Here is a 19552-nt window from a genome sequence, read left to right on the forward strand (position 1 = left end):
TGGGTGCCGCGCAAGCTTACAATCTACAAAAAGCAACAACGTGTTAATGATTCTGAGCAGTGTTTGAAGCTGTTTAAGTACAATAAACTTGAATGTTTGCGTCGATATGTGACAATGGATGAAACATGGCTCCATAATTTCACTCCGGAGTCCAATCGTATTCTGGGATGCACAAGGTAGGTATAATATTCATTGATTACCTCCAAAAGGGCCAGACCATCAAGAGTGATTATTATTTAGCGTTATTGGACCGTTTGAAGGATGAAATCGGTAAAAAACGGCCCCATTTGAAGAAAAAAGGTGCTGTTTCATTAAGACAATGCGGCTTGTCACAAATCAATGAAAACAACAGCAAAATTGCATGAATTGCTTCAGCATTCACCGTATTCGCCATATCTGGCCCCCAATGACTTTTTCCTGTTCTGAGACTTCAGAAGAATGCTCGCTGGAAAGAAATTCAGCACCTATCAAGAAGTAATCGCCGAAACTGAGGTCTATTTTGAAGCGAAAGACAAATCGTACTACAAAAATGGTATCGAGAAGTTGGAAGATCGCTTTAATCGCTGTGTCGTCCTCGAAGGCAACTATGTTGAATAATAAAATCGAATTTTGCCAAAAAACTGTGTTTGACTATGGTAGACCGGGGACTTTTAAATTAGCCTGTTATGTCTAGGCTTGATTCATAACGTTTTGGATATGCGAAGATCTACCAGCACTCACTGTAGGAGGCTGGAGCCATCTATTGATAAACAGCTGGAACTTAGTTGCAAACCTAATATTTTGTATTTTTCGATTTTTTTTGATAATTTGTCTAAAAATGAGAACCAAAAGGTATAAACAATAAATATTCGACTACACTTGTTATTTTAATTAGAGTTACAGATAAAGAACAATAAACTCAGTTTGAACTCACCCATGACAACACAAAATTTCGGAGCTAGAGGTTGTATAGTTGTGCTGGTTTCATTATTAGTCGTAGTGCTATCCTGCATACCTTTCGTGGATGTTTCTGCTTTTGTAACAGAAGTTGTTTTAGTGCTTGTTGGTGTGCTTCTATTGTCTTGACTGGTGGATGTATCTGTTATTGAAGTTTTGGAAGTCGATGAGTGTGTAGATAGGCTTCTTTGAGTTGTTATTTTACCTTTTGTGGTTGATGAAGGAGTTTTGGTTGCTATGATGTTATCTGAAAAAGAATAATTTTTTGAGTTATGGAAGATATTCGGTTGGTGATTTACAAATTTGAACGTACTTACCACACTGGGAGAAAGGACCTTGATCCTTGCAAGGACCCTCTGTTGCAGGTGGGCAGTCTTGCCACCAACAAAACATTTCTCCATCCAGACAAAGGCAGAATTCGCAAGGGTCAATTCGATTGATCTGCAAAAAAAAACAAAATATTGAATTTTGTCGAAAATCGTAAATACAGTAGGTGAGTATGATTAGCTTAGCAATAATATACCGCCACGAATTGCAAATCTGGGGTGTCAACTGAATCCATTGTGACAACACACATGAAACCCGACAATTCATAAAGTTTTTGTTGTCATTACTTTGTCATGTTGAATATCTATTTATTACGATTGTCCGTAATTTTTAGGAAAACTGAGCACCAAAACTAATAATTAATTTATTCATTACAGCTCATTAACTGGATTTTCATGATGATTGAGATATTCCCGAGGATATTCTTGAAAACCTGAGCCAATTTCACGAATATTTTTCGCAGAAAAGATGGCAGATATGGCAAAACTATACAATCATCTAAACTTTCATTTTTGAATATTTATGCAAAATTTCAGTGCTCAATTGGATTCATGTCTGGTGAGTTTGCTGGCCAGTGCATTCTCTGCATGTTGTTCTCTTGAAGAATGTTTTGAAACCTTCGTGTGCTGTGGTGGGGCGTTATTATCCTGATAAATGAAATTATCCCCAAATTCGATGCGCAGAGGAACAATGGTTGGTTCAATTATGTTTTATACGAAATGGCACCAGTTCGTTCAACTTTAATGAGAGGGATACGGAACCGAACAGGATACCCCCAGCACATTATTGATCCACCATGAAAGGACAGAACTTCTTGTGCGAAATTGAGTAGTTCTAGTCTGCCTAGACCTCTCCAAGTCCTTGCTGGTCGACTATCACTTTATACATCGAATCGTGACTCATCCGAAGAAAGAACTTTGCGCCATTATAGCGAAAACCAGTGTTGGTGGGGTTCTGCTCATTACCGAGGGGTAGTGGTAGCTCTATGTCCATGTGATAGCCGAGGTACTCCTGAAGGTCTTCTTGCCTTTAAATGTAAACCAGTATTCTTTGGAACAAGAGGAATTTTTTGCAGGTTTATTGGTTTCTTTCAAGTGATAAGATTTGTGAAGATTCAACACACAAAAAATTATCATGTTACATTAAACAAGTTGAGAGTTGATAGGGAGGGCCAAGACTTTTGACGATGTTTGTATTATTCTGACATACTTTTAGTGAATGAGAAATCAATCTACAATTAAAAAAAATCGAATAAGCAGTTGGAGAGGAGGCCAAGTTTGAAATTTTTGTCGGTGAGTATATTTGCCCCACTCGTATCGTGAATTGAGATTAGTGATACCGTGATTTCTAAATCCCGTTGTGAAACGTTACTTTATAATAACAGTGAAAAAAATACTTCCTAAAGCCGATGGTATTGTCATAAAAATATGCAATTATGCTACTCGAAAAAAGTTTCGGAGCATTAGAAACATCTAGCTTCAAAATTTACGATTGCGACAAAGAATACAAAGCTGATACAGCGAGAATGAACTAGTTTTAATTTTTTTGTTGAGGATTAATTCTAAAAATTTAAGTAAAATGAAACAAAAATGTGGAAGAATCATTGAAAAATCTCTAGAAATGAAAAAGTTATGGGACTTTGACGTTGCGCTTAGAAGAATAATTTCATAGTACGCAGCGTCTAGTCTGTGACGTCACGCCACTTACACGAAGCGACTGGTATTCGCAGAGTGCTTACGAATTCATTGGTGTACAATCACTTGTGCCGTTCGTGTCGTGTTTTGTTCGTTACACGATGGCTGAAATAAGAAAAAATCCTACAAATATTGTATTGTGCCTATGTGTGCAAGCACGACAATTAAAAACCCCAATAAATTGTTTTTTCATGTACCAAATGACATGAATCAAAGGAAGAAGTGGTGCAAATTAATGAGGCGTGACTTAATTGGACCTAAAACTACTTCATATGTGTGTGAAGATCATGAAGATATGTGTGTGAAAAGTTTAACTCCTTTTAATTCAGCACTGACATAAGATGGGTTTGAAGAAAAAAAAACCCATCACTGCGAATATATCTATTTTAGGCAAATTGTCACTTTGTCCTTTCACGAAGCCTTCTTCCATTATGGTGACATAAAAACAAAACTCGAGTTAAAACTACACTGTACAACTACAAACGGCGCGAGAGCCTTGGCGCGGTTAAGTATTTAAACGTAATTTATGGTGTAGCGATCACAGGAAAGTGGCGTGACGTCACAGACGAGTCGGAGACCAAAGACGTTCCGCGCTAAAATACGTAAATTTAAATATCCTATTTCTCAGTCATTTATTGATGGATTTTCAAAATTTTTTCACTGATTTATCAGTTTTGCTATATATTTTAATTCTATCGTGTCAAATATAGTATTATCAACATCACTAAACTAGTCCATTATGATACGTATTACGGACGTTGATAAGCCCTGGAACGATCTGAGATCTGTTTCAACTGCGATCACGTCACGCTCTGTATTCGTTTTGCGGAACTGTGACTACCTGTGAAATTCTGTTATCAGTGATTAAATCACAGTTCGTGAAAATCGCTCATCTCTAATCGTAAAACGGATCACCTGGAACACAAACAACACCAGCCAGAAGCTAAGTTCAGAAGGCCGTCAACACAACCAGTTTCCGTATCGTCGAATTTGGCCGAGAAGTTACCACTCGCACGTCAAACGTCAACAACGATTATCATGCCATAAATCGCATACGGCTCAACTACGTGCCCAATAACGCCGAAACAATTCGAATTCATCACCCCTCGGAGACTGAACAACAGATTAGAGTTAACATTCCCCGCTCGGCAATAGTCTGAAAATCAACACTGTGCAGCCTGGACTCAAATAAATTATATCAGCGAGAGAAGATCAGTCTAATGTTTCGAACCGGAGTTCCTATTTCTGGCGAAACTATCCGCTTAATGGACGTGCATATTTATCATTTTGGGTACATTCTAGGAGATGTATTGGTGGCTCAGGAGGAAATTGAGTCAGCGACAGAGATGGGCTGTGGAGCTTGGGTAGGAAGAGGGAGTCCTGCATAATTTTCTTCAGAAAAGACTTGTTGTTTTCTTGATATTTAATTAGTAGAAAAATACAGCTTTTACTTGACTCGTCTTCAGTTTTCTTGTTAGCAAAATGAACACAAAACAGACAAGAGAACAAGCGGAATGAACTCATATCGAAAAAATGCTCCGACAAATTTTCAGCTCAAATTCACATCACTATCTCTTGAGCCTTTATTATTACAACCCCAGCCCCTAATTTTTGAATGGGAAAGATGGGGTAAGAAATACCTCATTAGAAAGCTCTTTCTATCCTGAATTTTTTTTTGGTCGATCCATTGGTTTTCTAAATATTCATGTTGTAACGAACTCGCAAGCCCTACGCCGCTGCCCTACGCACCGAGAGCTCGATAGAAAGATCAAGTCCCTCCTGGTCCCTGGAGAGAGTTGCCAGCGGTATATAACCAATGGAAGCCGCAGAGGATAGCAGTGTCGACGTAAACGGCACTCAGTGCCAAGTAAAGGGTGTTTTTTTTAGAGCTATAGAACTTTAAATTGCAATAAAACAACGATGGATTATTCTAATGACATGAATTTTATTTATCCGCAAGATAATCTTGTGGCATTACATTTCAAATATGATTTCTGGCATATGGCCGTCACGGCTGGCTTGGATCGATGTAGTCCAATCTGGACGTCCAATTTTCGATTACTTTTTCCAATATTTGTGGCTGTATATCGGCAATAACACGGCGAATGTTGTCTTCCAAATGGTCAAGGGTTTGTGGCTTATCCGTATAGACCAATGACTTTACATAGCCCCACGGAAAGTAGTCTAGCGGTGTTAAATCACAAGATCTTGGAGGCCAATTCACAGGTCCAAAACGTGAAATTAGGCGGTCACCAAACGTGTCTTTCAATAAATCGATTGTGGCACGAGCTGTGTGACATGTTGCGCAGTCTTGTTGAAACCACAGCTCCTGGAAATCATGGTTGTTCAATTCAGGAATGAAAAAGTTAGTACTCATGGCTCTATACCGATCACTATTGACTGTAATGTTCTGGCCATCATCGTTTTTGAAGAAGTACGGACCAATGATTCCACCAGCCCATAAAGCGCACCAAACAGTCAGTTTTTCTGGATGTAACGGTGTTTCCACATACACTTGAGGACTAGCTTCACTCCAAATGCGGCAGTTTTGTCTGTTGACGTAGCCATTCAACCAGAAGTGCGCTTCATCGCTAAACAAAATAAAATGGACGTAGTGCGCGATACGTATTCCGCACAGAACCATTATTTTCGAGATGAAATAGCACTATTTGCGAGCGTTGTTCAGGCGTGAGTCTATTCATGATGAATTGCCAAACCAAACTGAGAATACCTCAATTGACAGTTGTTAAATCGGTGGCTATCTTGAACAGTAATGCCAACTTAAAGTTATATACCTCGAAAAAAAACACCCGTTACATATAAGTTGTGGAAATAAATTAGTGTAGTAGTGGAAATAAATCATCTATAAATAGTTGTTTATGGTTGTGAATTACCGATTTAATCAATAGAAAAACGTAACAATATTCAAATTTTAACAACACTGGTTTTCCCGTCACTCGTTTTTATTATTCATTCATTCTGTAGTTTTGATGATACTCCATTACTGTCATACATCAGACATCAAAGTTCTGTTAGTTTCTCCCATCAACAATGATATTTTTATTTTAGGATCAGTGAAAGAAAACAATAGAAATAATCGAAGATTTGAAAGATTTTTTTCTGCAGAAATGAAAAAAAATCCTCATTGAATCATTGAGTTTATACCCAAGATATGGCATATTGCTGGAATTGTCACAAAAACTTATCTAATGGAGCAATAATATACTGGCTATGCCATTTTGAAACAAGGAACTAATTAATTAATAACTGGAAGTTGTAGAAATCTGAAAATATTTTAGGGAGAAATATCGTTGTCTCAAACTCCAACATGCAAATATTCAGCACAAAATTATGAATCCCACAAACGTCTAATAGGCCATCGCGCTAAATCACCCTGTGTACCAGCTGATTTCTATAGTAACATCCAGTGAAATAAATTTTCCATGACTATGATATCATTTCAAATGCATTTTAAACAATTGCAACCTCGAACTAGTGACACATTTCTGCTAAGGTTGGTGAAAAAATTCCGACGCCTTCTTGGTGTTCATTGCGGCTCTGTTAGCCTTCCGCCTTCAAATTGGAACTGCGACCAATTTTATCTTTTGTTCTTAACCCTACCTATTCATACAAACCCAAGGAGGCCGTCGAAACGGTAAACGAGACCGTAGACATCCATCGAGAGTATCCAGAACTGACCTCTTCATGTGAGTGGTTTTTAGGCCAGTCAGTCGCGGACATTTGCACACTATGTGTTAGCCTGTTTCTACATTCTTTTCCAAAGCCTGAATATCTCATCGGCTAATTTACCCATGCAGTAAAAAAGGTAGTTTCACAGACAGTGTCCTATCAGGAATCCCATCATTACTCGAAGCTCAGCTTGTGGTAGCTTCAGGTTGGTGACACACCACAAATTTCTTTGCCTGAGACTGTTTCAAAAGGTACTCGAAATCGAATATAATGGACTAGTTTAGTGATGTTGATAATACTATATTTGACACGATAGAATTAAAATATAGAGCACAACTGATAAATCAGTGAAAAAATTTTGAAAATCCATCAATGAATGACTGAGAAATAGATTATTTAAATTTACGTATTTTAGCGCGGAACGTCTTTGGTCTGTGACGTCACGGCTCTTGCCTATGATCGCTACACCATAAATTACGTTTAAATACTTAGCCGCGCCAAGGCTCTCGCGCCGTTTGTAGTTGTACAGTGTAGTTTTAACTCGAGTTTTGTTTTTATGTCACCATAATGGAAGAAGGCTTCGTGAAAGGACAAAGTGACAATTTGCCTAAAATAGATATATTCGCAGTGATGGAGTTTTTTTCTTCAAATCCATCTTATGTCAGTGCAGAAATAAAAGGAGTTAAACTTTTCAAGTAAGTATCTACTTTTGAGTTTGCTTCATCATAGTTCAACTTATAACGATGATTTATTTAAAAAACGTTTCATAAACAGTTTGTAGTTGAGTACTGGTTGTCTCAATGGCAAAACATATTTATCTAAGGAGTAAAAAGAGAAAAAAGTAATTTATATGTATGTATATAGTAAGTTATTTCAGCCATCGTGTAATGAACAAAACACGACACGAACGGCACAAGTGATTGTACACCAATGAATTCGTAAGCACTCTGCGAATACCAGTCGTCTAGTGTGTGACGTCACGACACTTACACGTACTATGAAATTATTCTTCCAAGAGCAACTTCAAAGTCCCATAACTTTTTCATTTCTAGAGATATTTCAATGATTCTTCCACATTTTTGTTTCATTTTACTTAAATTTTTAGAATTAATCCTTAACAAAAAAATGAAAACTAGTCCATTGGTATCACATCTGAGGGTTTTGCCAAGAGGTTTGAATCTAATTGATTCAATATCCTCATCCAATCCAGTTTTCAAGATTCGTATTGCAGGATATTCTTATTGTTTCCAGCAAGCCACATTTGATAACTACTGTTTTCTATTGAAAGCTTGTAGAAAATCACCCTCGCAAAGAAATGTTTCATCGCAGACTCTCCACTGTTGAAAGTCCTTGTACTGCAGTTTGCCACTAGTACGACAGTATACAACCCATTTCTTCCTTTTACGTCGATGCTGGCAGAAAACCCGCTCGACATCAACCCCAAGAGAAGCCACAAAACTACCACATAACTCCATATTCCGATCTCTATCGCAGGTTAAGGGTATATTCAAACACCCCAAAAACCCCGAAATTGAATTTTTTACGACGCATCCGTAATTTAAATTTCGACTTGATGTCGACGAGATCCTCTCCCACCACGGCACATAAATTCCCGTAGATTCGGAATATATAAGGAACATAACGGCGAATTTCGCGAAAATCATTATTCAAATGCCATTTTCTGTCTGTGTTCCATCAGACAACTCGATCCGATAGCCATTCCGTTGATTTCCTACTTTATCGGCCTAAAACAAAGACGTAAAAGGGGCATTTTATGCGCCATAAACTGATAAGAATGGCGAGCGAATGGCAGGGCCGAGAAAAAAACAGCCATGAAATTTTATGATCGGTACAATAGGACCGACTGTTTTAATCTTCATTTGATCCTGTTGTATTTGGAATTGGTGCCTTTTCCATTTCGGGTGTTTCATTTTGGATGGAAAGTTGTAGCATGTGCTGACAGGTATCGACCAAAGGGTACATGTGTGTTTTGCACGTAAGCTTGCTGAAAAGAAATGGCAATTGCGCTGATGGAATTTGCCAAAAGTGGCCCATAGATATACTCTAGTATTGTACAACATTGGGAGTTGTGCAATAATATTGACGACGCATATATTATGCCTAAATACCTTAATCTGAAAACAAAAAAGAAAAGAATCAGAAAAGAGTAATAAATGTTATAATTTTCATTATATACCACATAAAATTATGACAATTGAATCGACCACAATTACGTAAATAGTTCATAAAGTATTCTATTCAAACTGAAATGATTTTGGTAATAAATTGAAGGATAAGAAAGAATCATATCGAAATTTATAAACCAAAGACTATCAGAGGGTTTGTACATATTAATGACGAAAATATTACAAAATTTCAAAGTGATAAAAAATACTCCGTCAACTAATGCTTTTTCAACATAAGAAGCCAGACCACAAACAGAACTCAATAGTCAATCTATTGATACAGTTGCCATGCAGGTTTCTTGAAGAAGAATCACCACCGTGTCACTATCTATGGTCAATGTCGACAAAATAAATCAATCATATCAAATTGAATTTATTTCACAAATTATTACAAAAATTTGAATCCAGTTTTTGCATCTATTTTCAAGATATTCGTTTTTTTCCTTATTCAAATGGAGACCGTTAGAATCAAACCATCTTTCAGCTGCCTTGAGTTTTCTTTCAGTTTTTGTTCTTACTGATTTTTTCGAGATATCAAGAAAGGAAGTGTCATCTGCCTAGTTACAAAGTATAGTTGCATGTTATATTGTTTGGAAGGTCGTTGATGTATATGATGAAGGGTAATGGTCCTAAGATGGATCCCTGAGGTACCCCGTTGTGTATCGTTATCCAAATTGTCAATTTGTCTCTAATTTTCACTTGTTGCTGTTTTTCTTCCAAAAATGAAGCAAGTAACTTGAGTGCTGGGTTCCTAACATTTCGCGTTTACTAAGAAAAATCCCATGAGAAGCATTAACAAAAGCTTTTGAAAGATCAAACAGAGAAAGCTCGATTTCATTTCCCCCATCAAGACCTACTTCAATTTTTTCCTTAGAAATCCTTTCAATATCCAAGTGAATAATACCAAATCTGCGCCGAAATCAGGAGGGTTCTTTCAACCAGGACCGATTCTCCAAGAGATCTCAGGTGTATCAGGATCGCTACAGACCTCTTATATTGGGGAATCACCTCTCATATATTTATACTTGTATTCCATTAAAAAAAAGTTACAAAATACAATGAAAAATATGACCCATTATTGAAAAAACTAAAGACTTTTCCATTTGCTTCAATATTATGTTCCCCATTATTATGAATAAAGTACAAGTAGAAAAAGAATCATAATAATGATACGATCATAGTTTATTTTTTACGGCCGCATTCATTGCCATCAAAACTTTGGCAAACCCAAAAACTGATGGCAAATCGCAAGACAATTACGAAACGTCAAAAAGTATAGTAAACAACTCGAATTGTAAGACAATTACGCAATCCTAGAATTAGAATTAACTTTTTCTAGTCGTGCGTAATATACTTCTCACAACTCTTGTTATGTAATATACGATTTAGTCATTTTCTGTAGGGGGAGTAGAAAAACTTATTTCCTTGAGTGTTTTTATGAATCCTTATTTTTATTCTCTATCAGATTTTAATTCTCTACATTTTTCTTCGGTAGGTACTTATTGTATCGCAAGTATACAACAGTACGAAATAAAGACACTTCATTATTATAATTATTGATATTGGTTCCACTTATAACTCGCACGATTCGAGATAAATCTTCAGCTTTCCTGTCAAATTCTGATCCACCAACTCGTTATTATTTAGCTCCGCTTCAGTTATATTCGCTTAATCGACCACATTTCGCGGTATAACAACCCTGATGCACCCTTCCAACAATCAGAGAAAACATTAGTGTTCTCCCACACAGATATGCTAATCGTATAACTCCTATTTTGAAGTCATTAGCGGAAAAATCGATTGCAACGTTACAAAAACACGCTTCATTAATTTCATCTCCTTTCGGTGCTGAGCGGCTGAGGAAGCTGTGCGGAAGGAAATACCACCCCGAGCGATCCGGGTCTGAATCTCTTAATTATCGGTCCTAATGAAAGATTCGGCTATTAAAACTATTGTGAGGGAAAATATGAGTTTCGGGCGAGTGAAAAGGTACCGTCTTAATGCAATTCAGTTAGTTAGGATTATTTCAGAGTTCGTGGATGTTTTGATTTGGGTTTTCTGAAGGAGATGAGAAGGTTTTTTTGTCGTGATTTTGACTGGGTGAAAGACTCTTATTAAATGTCGAATTTATCCTTTTCAATTTCATCTTAATTCAATGAAACGTGGCCTAACTGTTGAATAGACCATTAAAAAACTATAAAGCTTCTTCATTAAAATGATAATAATGATAACTATCTAATAGAGTAAGAGCCCAGGACGAACAGACCTTCGTGATTTCATAAAAGCTGAAAGTTTTTCTGTGTTAGTTTTCTCCTTTACACAGGTAAAGATGACCAGTGATCATAGAGTCTGGGTTGTGGTTACTTTGGCAGGTTATTACCTGCCTTTACTACCTATTGATAGTAAGGGTGTATAAAATATTAGGCGTACAACTTTGCTTCCGCCGTATTGCAATAGGTGGCTGTAGCGGTAAGTGGTAGTCGAAATGAATAGATCGTAGATGTCATACAATAAGCTTAGGTGAGCATAAAGCCATCGGCAATTTAGTCGATTTGTGTCTGTAGCATAAAGTTATTCTCGATTAAATCTGTCAGCTCACGAGCCAAATTCTCGTCATTTGCGGGAGGTTTTAATTTTCTGCTTCAATATGTAGAAATCTGTGGCTTAGGCTCATCGAATCCTCCCAAATACTTATGGCAAGGCCGCTATCAGTGAAAGAACTTGCCGAGAGAGAGAGAGAGAGAGTTTATTGGTGTCCTCACAATTTCAAGAATTGTTTACACAGGTCATAACTATAATGATAGATAAATAGGTACAAATTTTAACAAAACTCAAAACAACACTGAAACAGAATTAGATAGGGAGTATTGTGCAGAAGCAGTTTGAGTAAGTGAAATGCATAATGATCAAGAGTATAGATAAAATTATAAAGTAGGTGTATGGTGAGATAAAATAATAAATTAAGTGTAAATATAAAACAATAAATTAAGTGTATAGATAAAACAATAAACTAAGTGTATAGATAAAACAATAAATAAACTGAGCGCAAATAGATAAATTGGTATTCACAAATTGAAATGTATAAACAATAAAAGAACAGCCTCCACATTCAGATTATACTAACAAATAAATAACAACATGAACACTCAGTGTAAAAACAAAATGGACACATAAAAAACACAGATAAAAAGTTATGTTTTCCAAAACGAAACGAATTCCTCTACTGAATAAAACATATTGCTTACTAATATTACCTTGATTTGTTTTTGAAATTTCGATTTTGGCAAGTTCCTAAGTTCCGAGAATGGTTTCAACGCTTCAAGAACAGTGATTTTGACGTCGAAGGCCAGCATGGCGGTGAAAGAGAGGTTTCCGAAGATGCAGAATTGGAGGCTTACTAGATCAAGACTCGTGAAACAAAAATTGGTAAGATCATTGCGAGTGACGCAACAAGCCATTTCAAAACGCCTGAAAGTCATGGGAATGATTCAGAAGAAAGAAAATTAGGTGCCGTATGAGTTGAAGCCGAGAGATAATGAACGGTGTTCGATTGCTTGTGTGTTTTGCATCGCATTGTGACTGGTTTAATCACGACAATCAAAAGTGCAGAAAATCATGGGGATATCCCGGCTATGCTTCCACATCGTCGGCCAAACGGAATATTCACGATTGCAAGGTCATGCTCAGTATTTGGTGGGATGAGCTCGGCGTAGTGTATTATGAGTTGTTGAAACTGACTGAAACAATCACAGGCGATCGTTTTCGAACGAAATTAATGCGTTTGAGCAGAGTATTGAAAAACAAACGGTTGCAATTCAACGAGAGACATGATAAAATGATTTTACAGCATGACAATGCCCGACCCCATGTTGCGAAAGTGGTCAAGACATACTTGCAAACGTTGAAATGGGAAGTTGCCTGGTTGTCATGAAGAAGTAAAAAATTAGATCAATTCGTGGATGACCAGTTCTATATGTATATCTACTCAAAAGCGTTCAGAACCACATGATTGAACTACGCCTTTCTGGTTCTAAGTTCGCTACGTAGTAAAAACCATCCAACATGTTTTTAAAGTCTGTTTGTTCCCATTCTATAGATTTAACTTTTTATAACAACTACGAGGGTTGCTTTTTATAGTGACAATCATGATGACTAAACTTGAAAAGCCATCGTGAAGCATGATTTTTCAGTATAAACGCACCTACTCAGAACTCTTTAATATTACAGCACAAATTTTGTTGTTGGCAGTGACTTGAAAACTTCATATAAGCAAGAAAATTATTTTTTGTATAATCATTTTTTAATTTAGACGTGGATTTACTTAACAACAATAAATTCATATACTTAATTCCACTTTTGGCGATGTAGCACTAACTGAAATCACCTATGGAAATGTCAAAAATGAAATGAAATTGAACACAGAAATGATTTGAACGAGCAAACCACCACGATAAAAGTTTTATGAAACCTACGATTAGTTTCAGTTTTATTTTGTTAATGAGACAGGATGTTATCGTTGCTCCAAATTGGACAGACTGTATAATTATATTCTGTTTCACTGAACGTTAATTGTTGGATCAATCACTTGATTATCAAAATTAATTCAGTTCAATGCTCAACTACCTAATCTGATTTGCTGTGAAATCAAGCACTAGATCAACTAAAAATCAATCAATCAATCAATTGCTGATTCACAAGCAAGGTGAAAACGGATTGTTTTTGGAAATTCGACTAACTTGACTCTCTGATTAGACACATTGAAAATTAGACTGGTTGGTTTTGAGATTGAGTCTTCTACACTCACCGGTTGAAAAAACTCAGCCACCTAAAATTTTGCTGAAGTTCGTCGACCAAGAATTTTCGTGATTTATCATCGATTTTTATTCTTTGGTATTGCAGGATTTTCGGGCGGTGGAGCGAAAATTCAGTTTTCATAAAGTTATCTATTTTCCAATAAAAGCATATAGAATCATACACACACACATCTTACGACTTCACACAGCATAAAGATTTCTAACCTCTCTTATTTTTTCGCACGTAAAACATAGAGTATCACATTGTCATATAGAACATAGAATTGTAGAACACAAGGGGCATGAATATGCAACCCAAAATACAACACAAGGGGCACGAGTAGGCAACACAAAATACATACAGATACTACAGTATCGAAATGAACTCCAGAAAATTTTTTCAAAAATATTGATCGCTTATTCATACAGGGTGAAAACAATTATGTATTTGTAGTACAATTTCTTAACATCCCGTGAAACAGTTCTGGACATTTGTAAAGTTTACGATCAGTTCATTACTAAGACATTCGCCATCTTTCAGTTTTCATTTAACCTTGATATATTGATTTTTTTGGAGATACACGTATTCAAATGAAATCCTGAAATTGTTTGAGAAAATAGTAATTTACGTAATAAGTCCGGAATATTTGGTTTTTTTGAACGAATAGACAAAATTCCAGGACTCGCTTACGCTCGTCCTGGAAGTCTGTGAGTCCAAAAAAACCATTTTCGGGCGTGTTGCGTACAATATTTTTTCGGCAACCATGTAAAATAACACTATCGCTGCTGCTTTCCATATTTTATTGCGATTTCGATCAAAAAACGTGCAAATTTTTGACAACTATTTTCATATGAACTGTCAGCCGTTATCTCGGTTGCTATGGTAATGATCAACTGCATTTATTAAAAATATACCTACCAAGATTTTCATATTCACAATGACATGAACGACGTGATTCTTTTCCGGCCTAGTCCGGGAAGTACGTACTTTCCGGACTAGGCCGGGAAATGCTACTTTCTCAGAGAAAAAGCGTCCGGGAAGTGAGCAGTTCCCGGACGGTTGCCGAAAAAAATTTAATTGGTAAAGTTTTAATATTCAACACAAATTTGAAACAAGAAGAAAAAATTAATTGGCATTTTTCTATATTTCGTAGGCCCACCTTCAGCAGAAAAAACTCTATGCAATCGCCGAGACATCGAATTGATAAGAGTTGAGAAAAATCTACAGTCTGGCAATGATGCTGGAAAATTTCATACGTATAACATCTTTGTATTGTTGAGATGTGTGGCAGGTGCAAAAAGTTCCAATCAAATAACTGGCTCCTTCGCCATTCTGTACCGATGTCCAGTTAATTTGCATTCATGAACGAATAAGTCCATTTTCTTTTCACCCTGTATAAACAAACTATCAACATTTTTATAAAACTGAAGTTTGTTTCAATACCAGAGAATTTATCTTCAATTAGGCGTAGAAACCATTGAAATCGATGAAAAGTACAAAACTCCAGCAGAATTTTAGGCCGAGTTTTTTTGCCGGTGAGTGTATATCTTTTAAAACGCCACCCCCAGACTTCTATATGCAACAGCTTCCTCGACCCCCCTCTTCTTTATTCATGAAAACGCAAAACACGGGAAAAATAAACTAGACCGAATTCCCTCCCGTCTACTACGCAACATGCCGACGCAACACAAAATGCACAGGCCTGCTCGCATAATTTGGGATCTCTTTTCGATAACCCCGTCATTAATCAAAGCCTTAAACACGGGGGGAACCGAATTCATTTATGCGGAGATGCCCTTAGGGCCCGCAAAAACCGATAACAATATATATTTTATGGACAGCTTTATTTCCAGTGGGAAGAGAAATCGCGTAACAGGTAGATAAATAAAGAGGTTCTGACACGATGAGTTCCTTTCATTGGAATTGGAACCCCTCTGGTTGGGAATTTATTTCGATTCCTAGCTATTTGGAAGTGTTTCTGGTTTATTATCTCCAATTATATTTGAAATTTGGGGGCGAGTAGTTTCTCACCTGAGAACTTCCGTGGTTTGAGTTCAAATCCCGAAATAATTATTTTCCTATCTAGAGTTCAAGTTAGGAACAATTTTTTTTACAATTATTATATTTTCGACATTTATTGCCGATGAAAATGATTGCTACTTCAGATCTCTAGGCCTTGGAACAGATTCAGCAACATTGTAACTGGATGATTGTAGTGAGGCTGTGTGTATTTGATTCACTTCTTTCATTCGAGTTGCAGCATCAAGAGGGAATACCACCATGTGACTGCTCAGTTCAAAACGAAATTATAGATTTTTTCTTCAATCGGTATATGTTCTACGCATTCCATAGTCAGCTGGCTTTAGTTCTTTTGTCAACTGAGCCTTATGAAAATGGAGATGTAAATCCAGATGCAAACGTGGTACCAACCCACAAGGCTGACAAAGACGCTTAATTCCCTCAGATCTACCGTCCTATCCAGTCTTTTCTCGAGCATAGGGAAGATAACGAAGGCAGTCATTTTGAAAAGATTTAAGGCAATAATTGAAAAATAGAAGATTATGCAGTTGGAACAGTTCAGTTTTCAAAGCCAGCATCCCACTGTGCAACTAGTGCTCCTTGTATTGGAACAAATCTCAGATGGATTTAACCACAAATAAGTCACAGGAGCTGTGTTCGTGAATGTGGTCAAAGGGTTTGATAAAGTATAGTACAAATGACTACTATAAAAACAAAGTTGACAAAGTACTGCCTTCAGGGAGGTCTCTTTCAGCCGGAGTTCAGCAAGGATCTCTGCTGTTTCCGTTATTGTTTACATTATATGTATCCGACATGCCGAGAACGGGGGAAACTTCCATGGCACTTTACGCAAAAATGGCGAAACTGCTTTTTTTGCCATTCTTTGTGTCCCAAAATGACAACGAAGTAATACAAGAAGCCAACTCGAGACTTCAATCTTGTATCGCTCGATAGAGAATTGAAGTAAGCCTTGAGAAGAGCGAAGCTGTTCTTTTCAGCCGATAGAAGAAAGATTCCCTGGGACAAATCGTATTGTTTGGTATGATATTAGGATCGAATGGAAAAACAAGGCCAACTATCTGAGAGTGATACTTGACAAGTAAGTATCCCTTTAAAAGACAGTATGTGTTTCTTTTTTCTTGTTTTACTTTACATAGATATTATGATGTATCATAATTTGTACATTCTGCAAATAAATATTACTTACTTACTTACTTACAAGAAGCTTGAAAACAATACGTCATATCAGGTGTACTGTAGCAGTAAGTGGTAGTCAAAATAGATAGATCGTAGGTGTCATACAATAAGCTTTGGTATTTGTAAACATAAAGCCATCGAAATATTACACGATTTGTGTCTGCATTATAAAGTTATTCTCGATTGCATGTCAGCTTACCAGCCAAATTCTCATCAATTACGAGGGGTTTTAATTTTCTGTTTTAATATCAAGAAATTTGCGGCTGAGTCTCATCAAATGCTCTCAAATACCTATATTGAGGTCTTACATGATCATTATTTTTGTTGTTTTCGCACGTTCAGCAGTAAATGGAACGATCCATATTATTAAATGGCTAACCTTCAACTCAAGATATGACCCTTCGGATGACAGTTCTATTTGACATATGTCATTGAAACAAGGCTGTGAAATGCGGACCACGACATGGATAACCCAATATTATGAATTGAAATAGTTTAGGTTTAGTCCTTGATATTTCGGGGAAACTCCTTTCACAGAACTTGTTTATTATCGGACCTCCCTAGAGAATACTGGCCTTAGATTTACGAGGCGGTATTCATTTTATGTCGGGAATTTCATGCTATTATTCATTTGCCCACGTTTTCCTCGAGCAAAGTGGGATTTTCCGCGTAAAGTACCTATTAAAATGTATCTCATCTTTATCTCCTCATCTCACAGTGAGCTCAACCAAATTATTTATGAACCGCATTCCAAGTCTGCTAGTACCTACATAATTAATATATTTTCCTTGAGCTGGAGGATTGAGACGATGAAATTTTAGTATGAGCCACCCTAAAATTTGTTTCATATAGAATTAAATTTTCCCCAGAATTATTTGATTTTCAGAGAAATTTCAAGAGTGAACAATGAATTAAACTACATACTTTACAAATGACGTAACTTTATATTTGCCTACAAATTTTCCTTTTCTTTTAAGGCCATTTTGACAATTAGGTAACTATTAGTTCTGAAGATTACAAGATTGTTCTCGTAAAAACATAAGAGCAAATGGGAATTCCCGCAGTATGATTACTTCATCTTTCAATTAAATTATTGAATATGGAGAGAACTTTAAGTTCTTCTTAAGAATCTTCTACCTCTTGAAAATATGGTGAAAATAGAATGTTAAGAAAATATCCGAACAAAAAATTGTTGAAATTATAACACAATGCATATTTCGACTATTAAATCAGATTCGATGAAAAATATGTAGAAAATTCTATATTTAAAAAAAAATAGATAGGATTATCTCAACCATATGGAATTTGCTACTCTTCTTCTGCTTCATTATTTCCTGAAATGTGTACTACTCTTATCACACACAATATTTACTAAAACTGATATAAGTTTTGATAACAATAGAAGAATCAATTGATTATCCAATTAGCAGATAACCGTATGAATTATAAATTGCAAAATTCATAGAAATATTTAATTATCGAATAATTGAAATCCAAATAAAAATATGTTCGAAAAATAAATACAGGATGAGAAATATTTAGAGGAGCACTAGGCGATATCGAAAACTATGTTAGAAATACAGGGTGGCTTAAATAACAAATGTTGCGTTATTTATGGAATATTGTGTTGGTGTTAACAGATCCAGAAAATATCTAGTGATTCCCAAAATGTTTCGCAAAAACTAAAATCGAGATTACCTTTTTTTCTGCTTAACTTTACGAAATTCGGTTTGAAGCCATTATCCATTATAGAGATTCTAATGGTGTCGTCAAATTTTTTCTGTTTTCCATTGTTAAAAAGACACGATAGTTATTTTTTTTGCTTATGGACGCCATATTGGTTCTCTTTATGAGGTAATAAAGAAAAACACAAACACAAACTACAAAAATATCGAATTCCCTTTTCATTTTTTTGTTTGAGTAGTAGGCTGGTGCCCGAATTGTCAAATAACTTGTTACTTCATTCAGTTGTTAAGTAAAACCATCACTTAATTTTTGTAAAAACCTTTATTCTGTTTGATAAGTAACGTTCTATTAATTAAATGATCATGTTGATACCAACACTACATAGCATACAACTGGCAATGTCTGTAGAAATTGTTCTGCATAATTTAAAAAATTCAAGTGATGGTTTCACATTAACTGTCAACAAAGTTATTTGACAATTTTGCTTCAGAAAATTTTATTTATTTCCAAATATTGATAAAGCATAAACAACAATTCCCTTCAACCCACTATATCACCGACAACTACAGTTCTCTTATGCTTAAATTAACCAAGTTTCTCAACAAACTCCGATTATTTCAACATTCCTACTTCCAGAACTGACATCGTAAAGAATAAATTCAGATCTTCATTGTATCTTTTACTCCGCCAAGGACCTTCACTCCAGATACGGGATAATCCTGTACACTGAAACTTTTCCATATCAGAATCCACCCGCCGGGGCCCGCAATGTATTATCCGAGTTATTTCAGCTTCTTAAACATCATTTTCCGCTCCAATCCGTGATCAGAATGCTAGCCCGGAACCAATCGAACTCAATCTAGTTCGCGTCTGTTCCTTTTCTGCACCCCTGAGTCGATCCTCGGGATCGACCCTGGCAAATTGAGGCGTTCAAGAGTCCAGAGGCGACCGAAAATGAATGACTGAAATTACAAGTGGCAACGACGTTTACATACCAATCCTGAAGCGTCGATTGGGTGCCGA

At 36.4% G+C, this 19552-nt stretch overlaps 1 protein-coding gene across 1 annotated transcript in view; it reads right to left on the reverse strand.

Annotated features, from left to right (window-relative positions):
- Positions 1–19552, reverse strand: part of LOC123682738 — a 387699-nt gene that overhangs the window by 3984 nt on the left and 364163 nt on the right. The window contains exons 3-4 of the mRNA XM_045621507.1: positions 1254–1377; positions 914–1183 (exon numbers count right to left, since the gene is read on the reverse strand). Of these exons, the coding sequence (XP_045477463.1) occupies positions 914–1183; positions 1254–1377 (394 nt within the window). The remainder of the gene's footprint in view (positions 1–913; positions 1184–1253; positions 1378–19552) is intronic.

This window comes from Harmonia axyridis, chromosome 6 (genome assembly GCF_914767665.1).
Source record: "Harmonia axyridis chromosome 6, icHarAxyr1.1, whole genome shotgun sequence".
Taxonomy (NCBI): domain Eukaryota; kingdom Metazoa; phylum Arthropoda; class Insecta; order Coleoptera; family Coccinellidae; genus Harmonia; species Harmonia axyridis.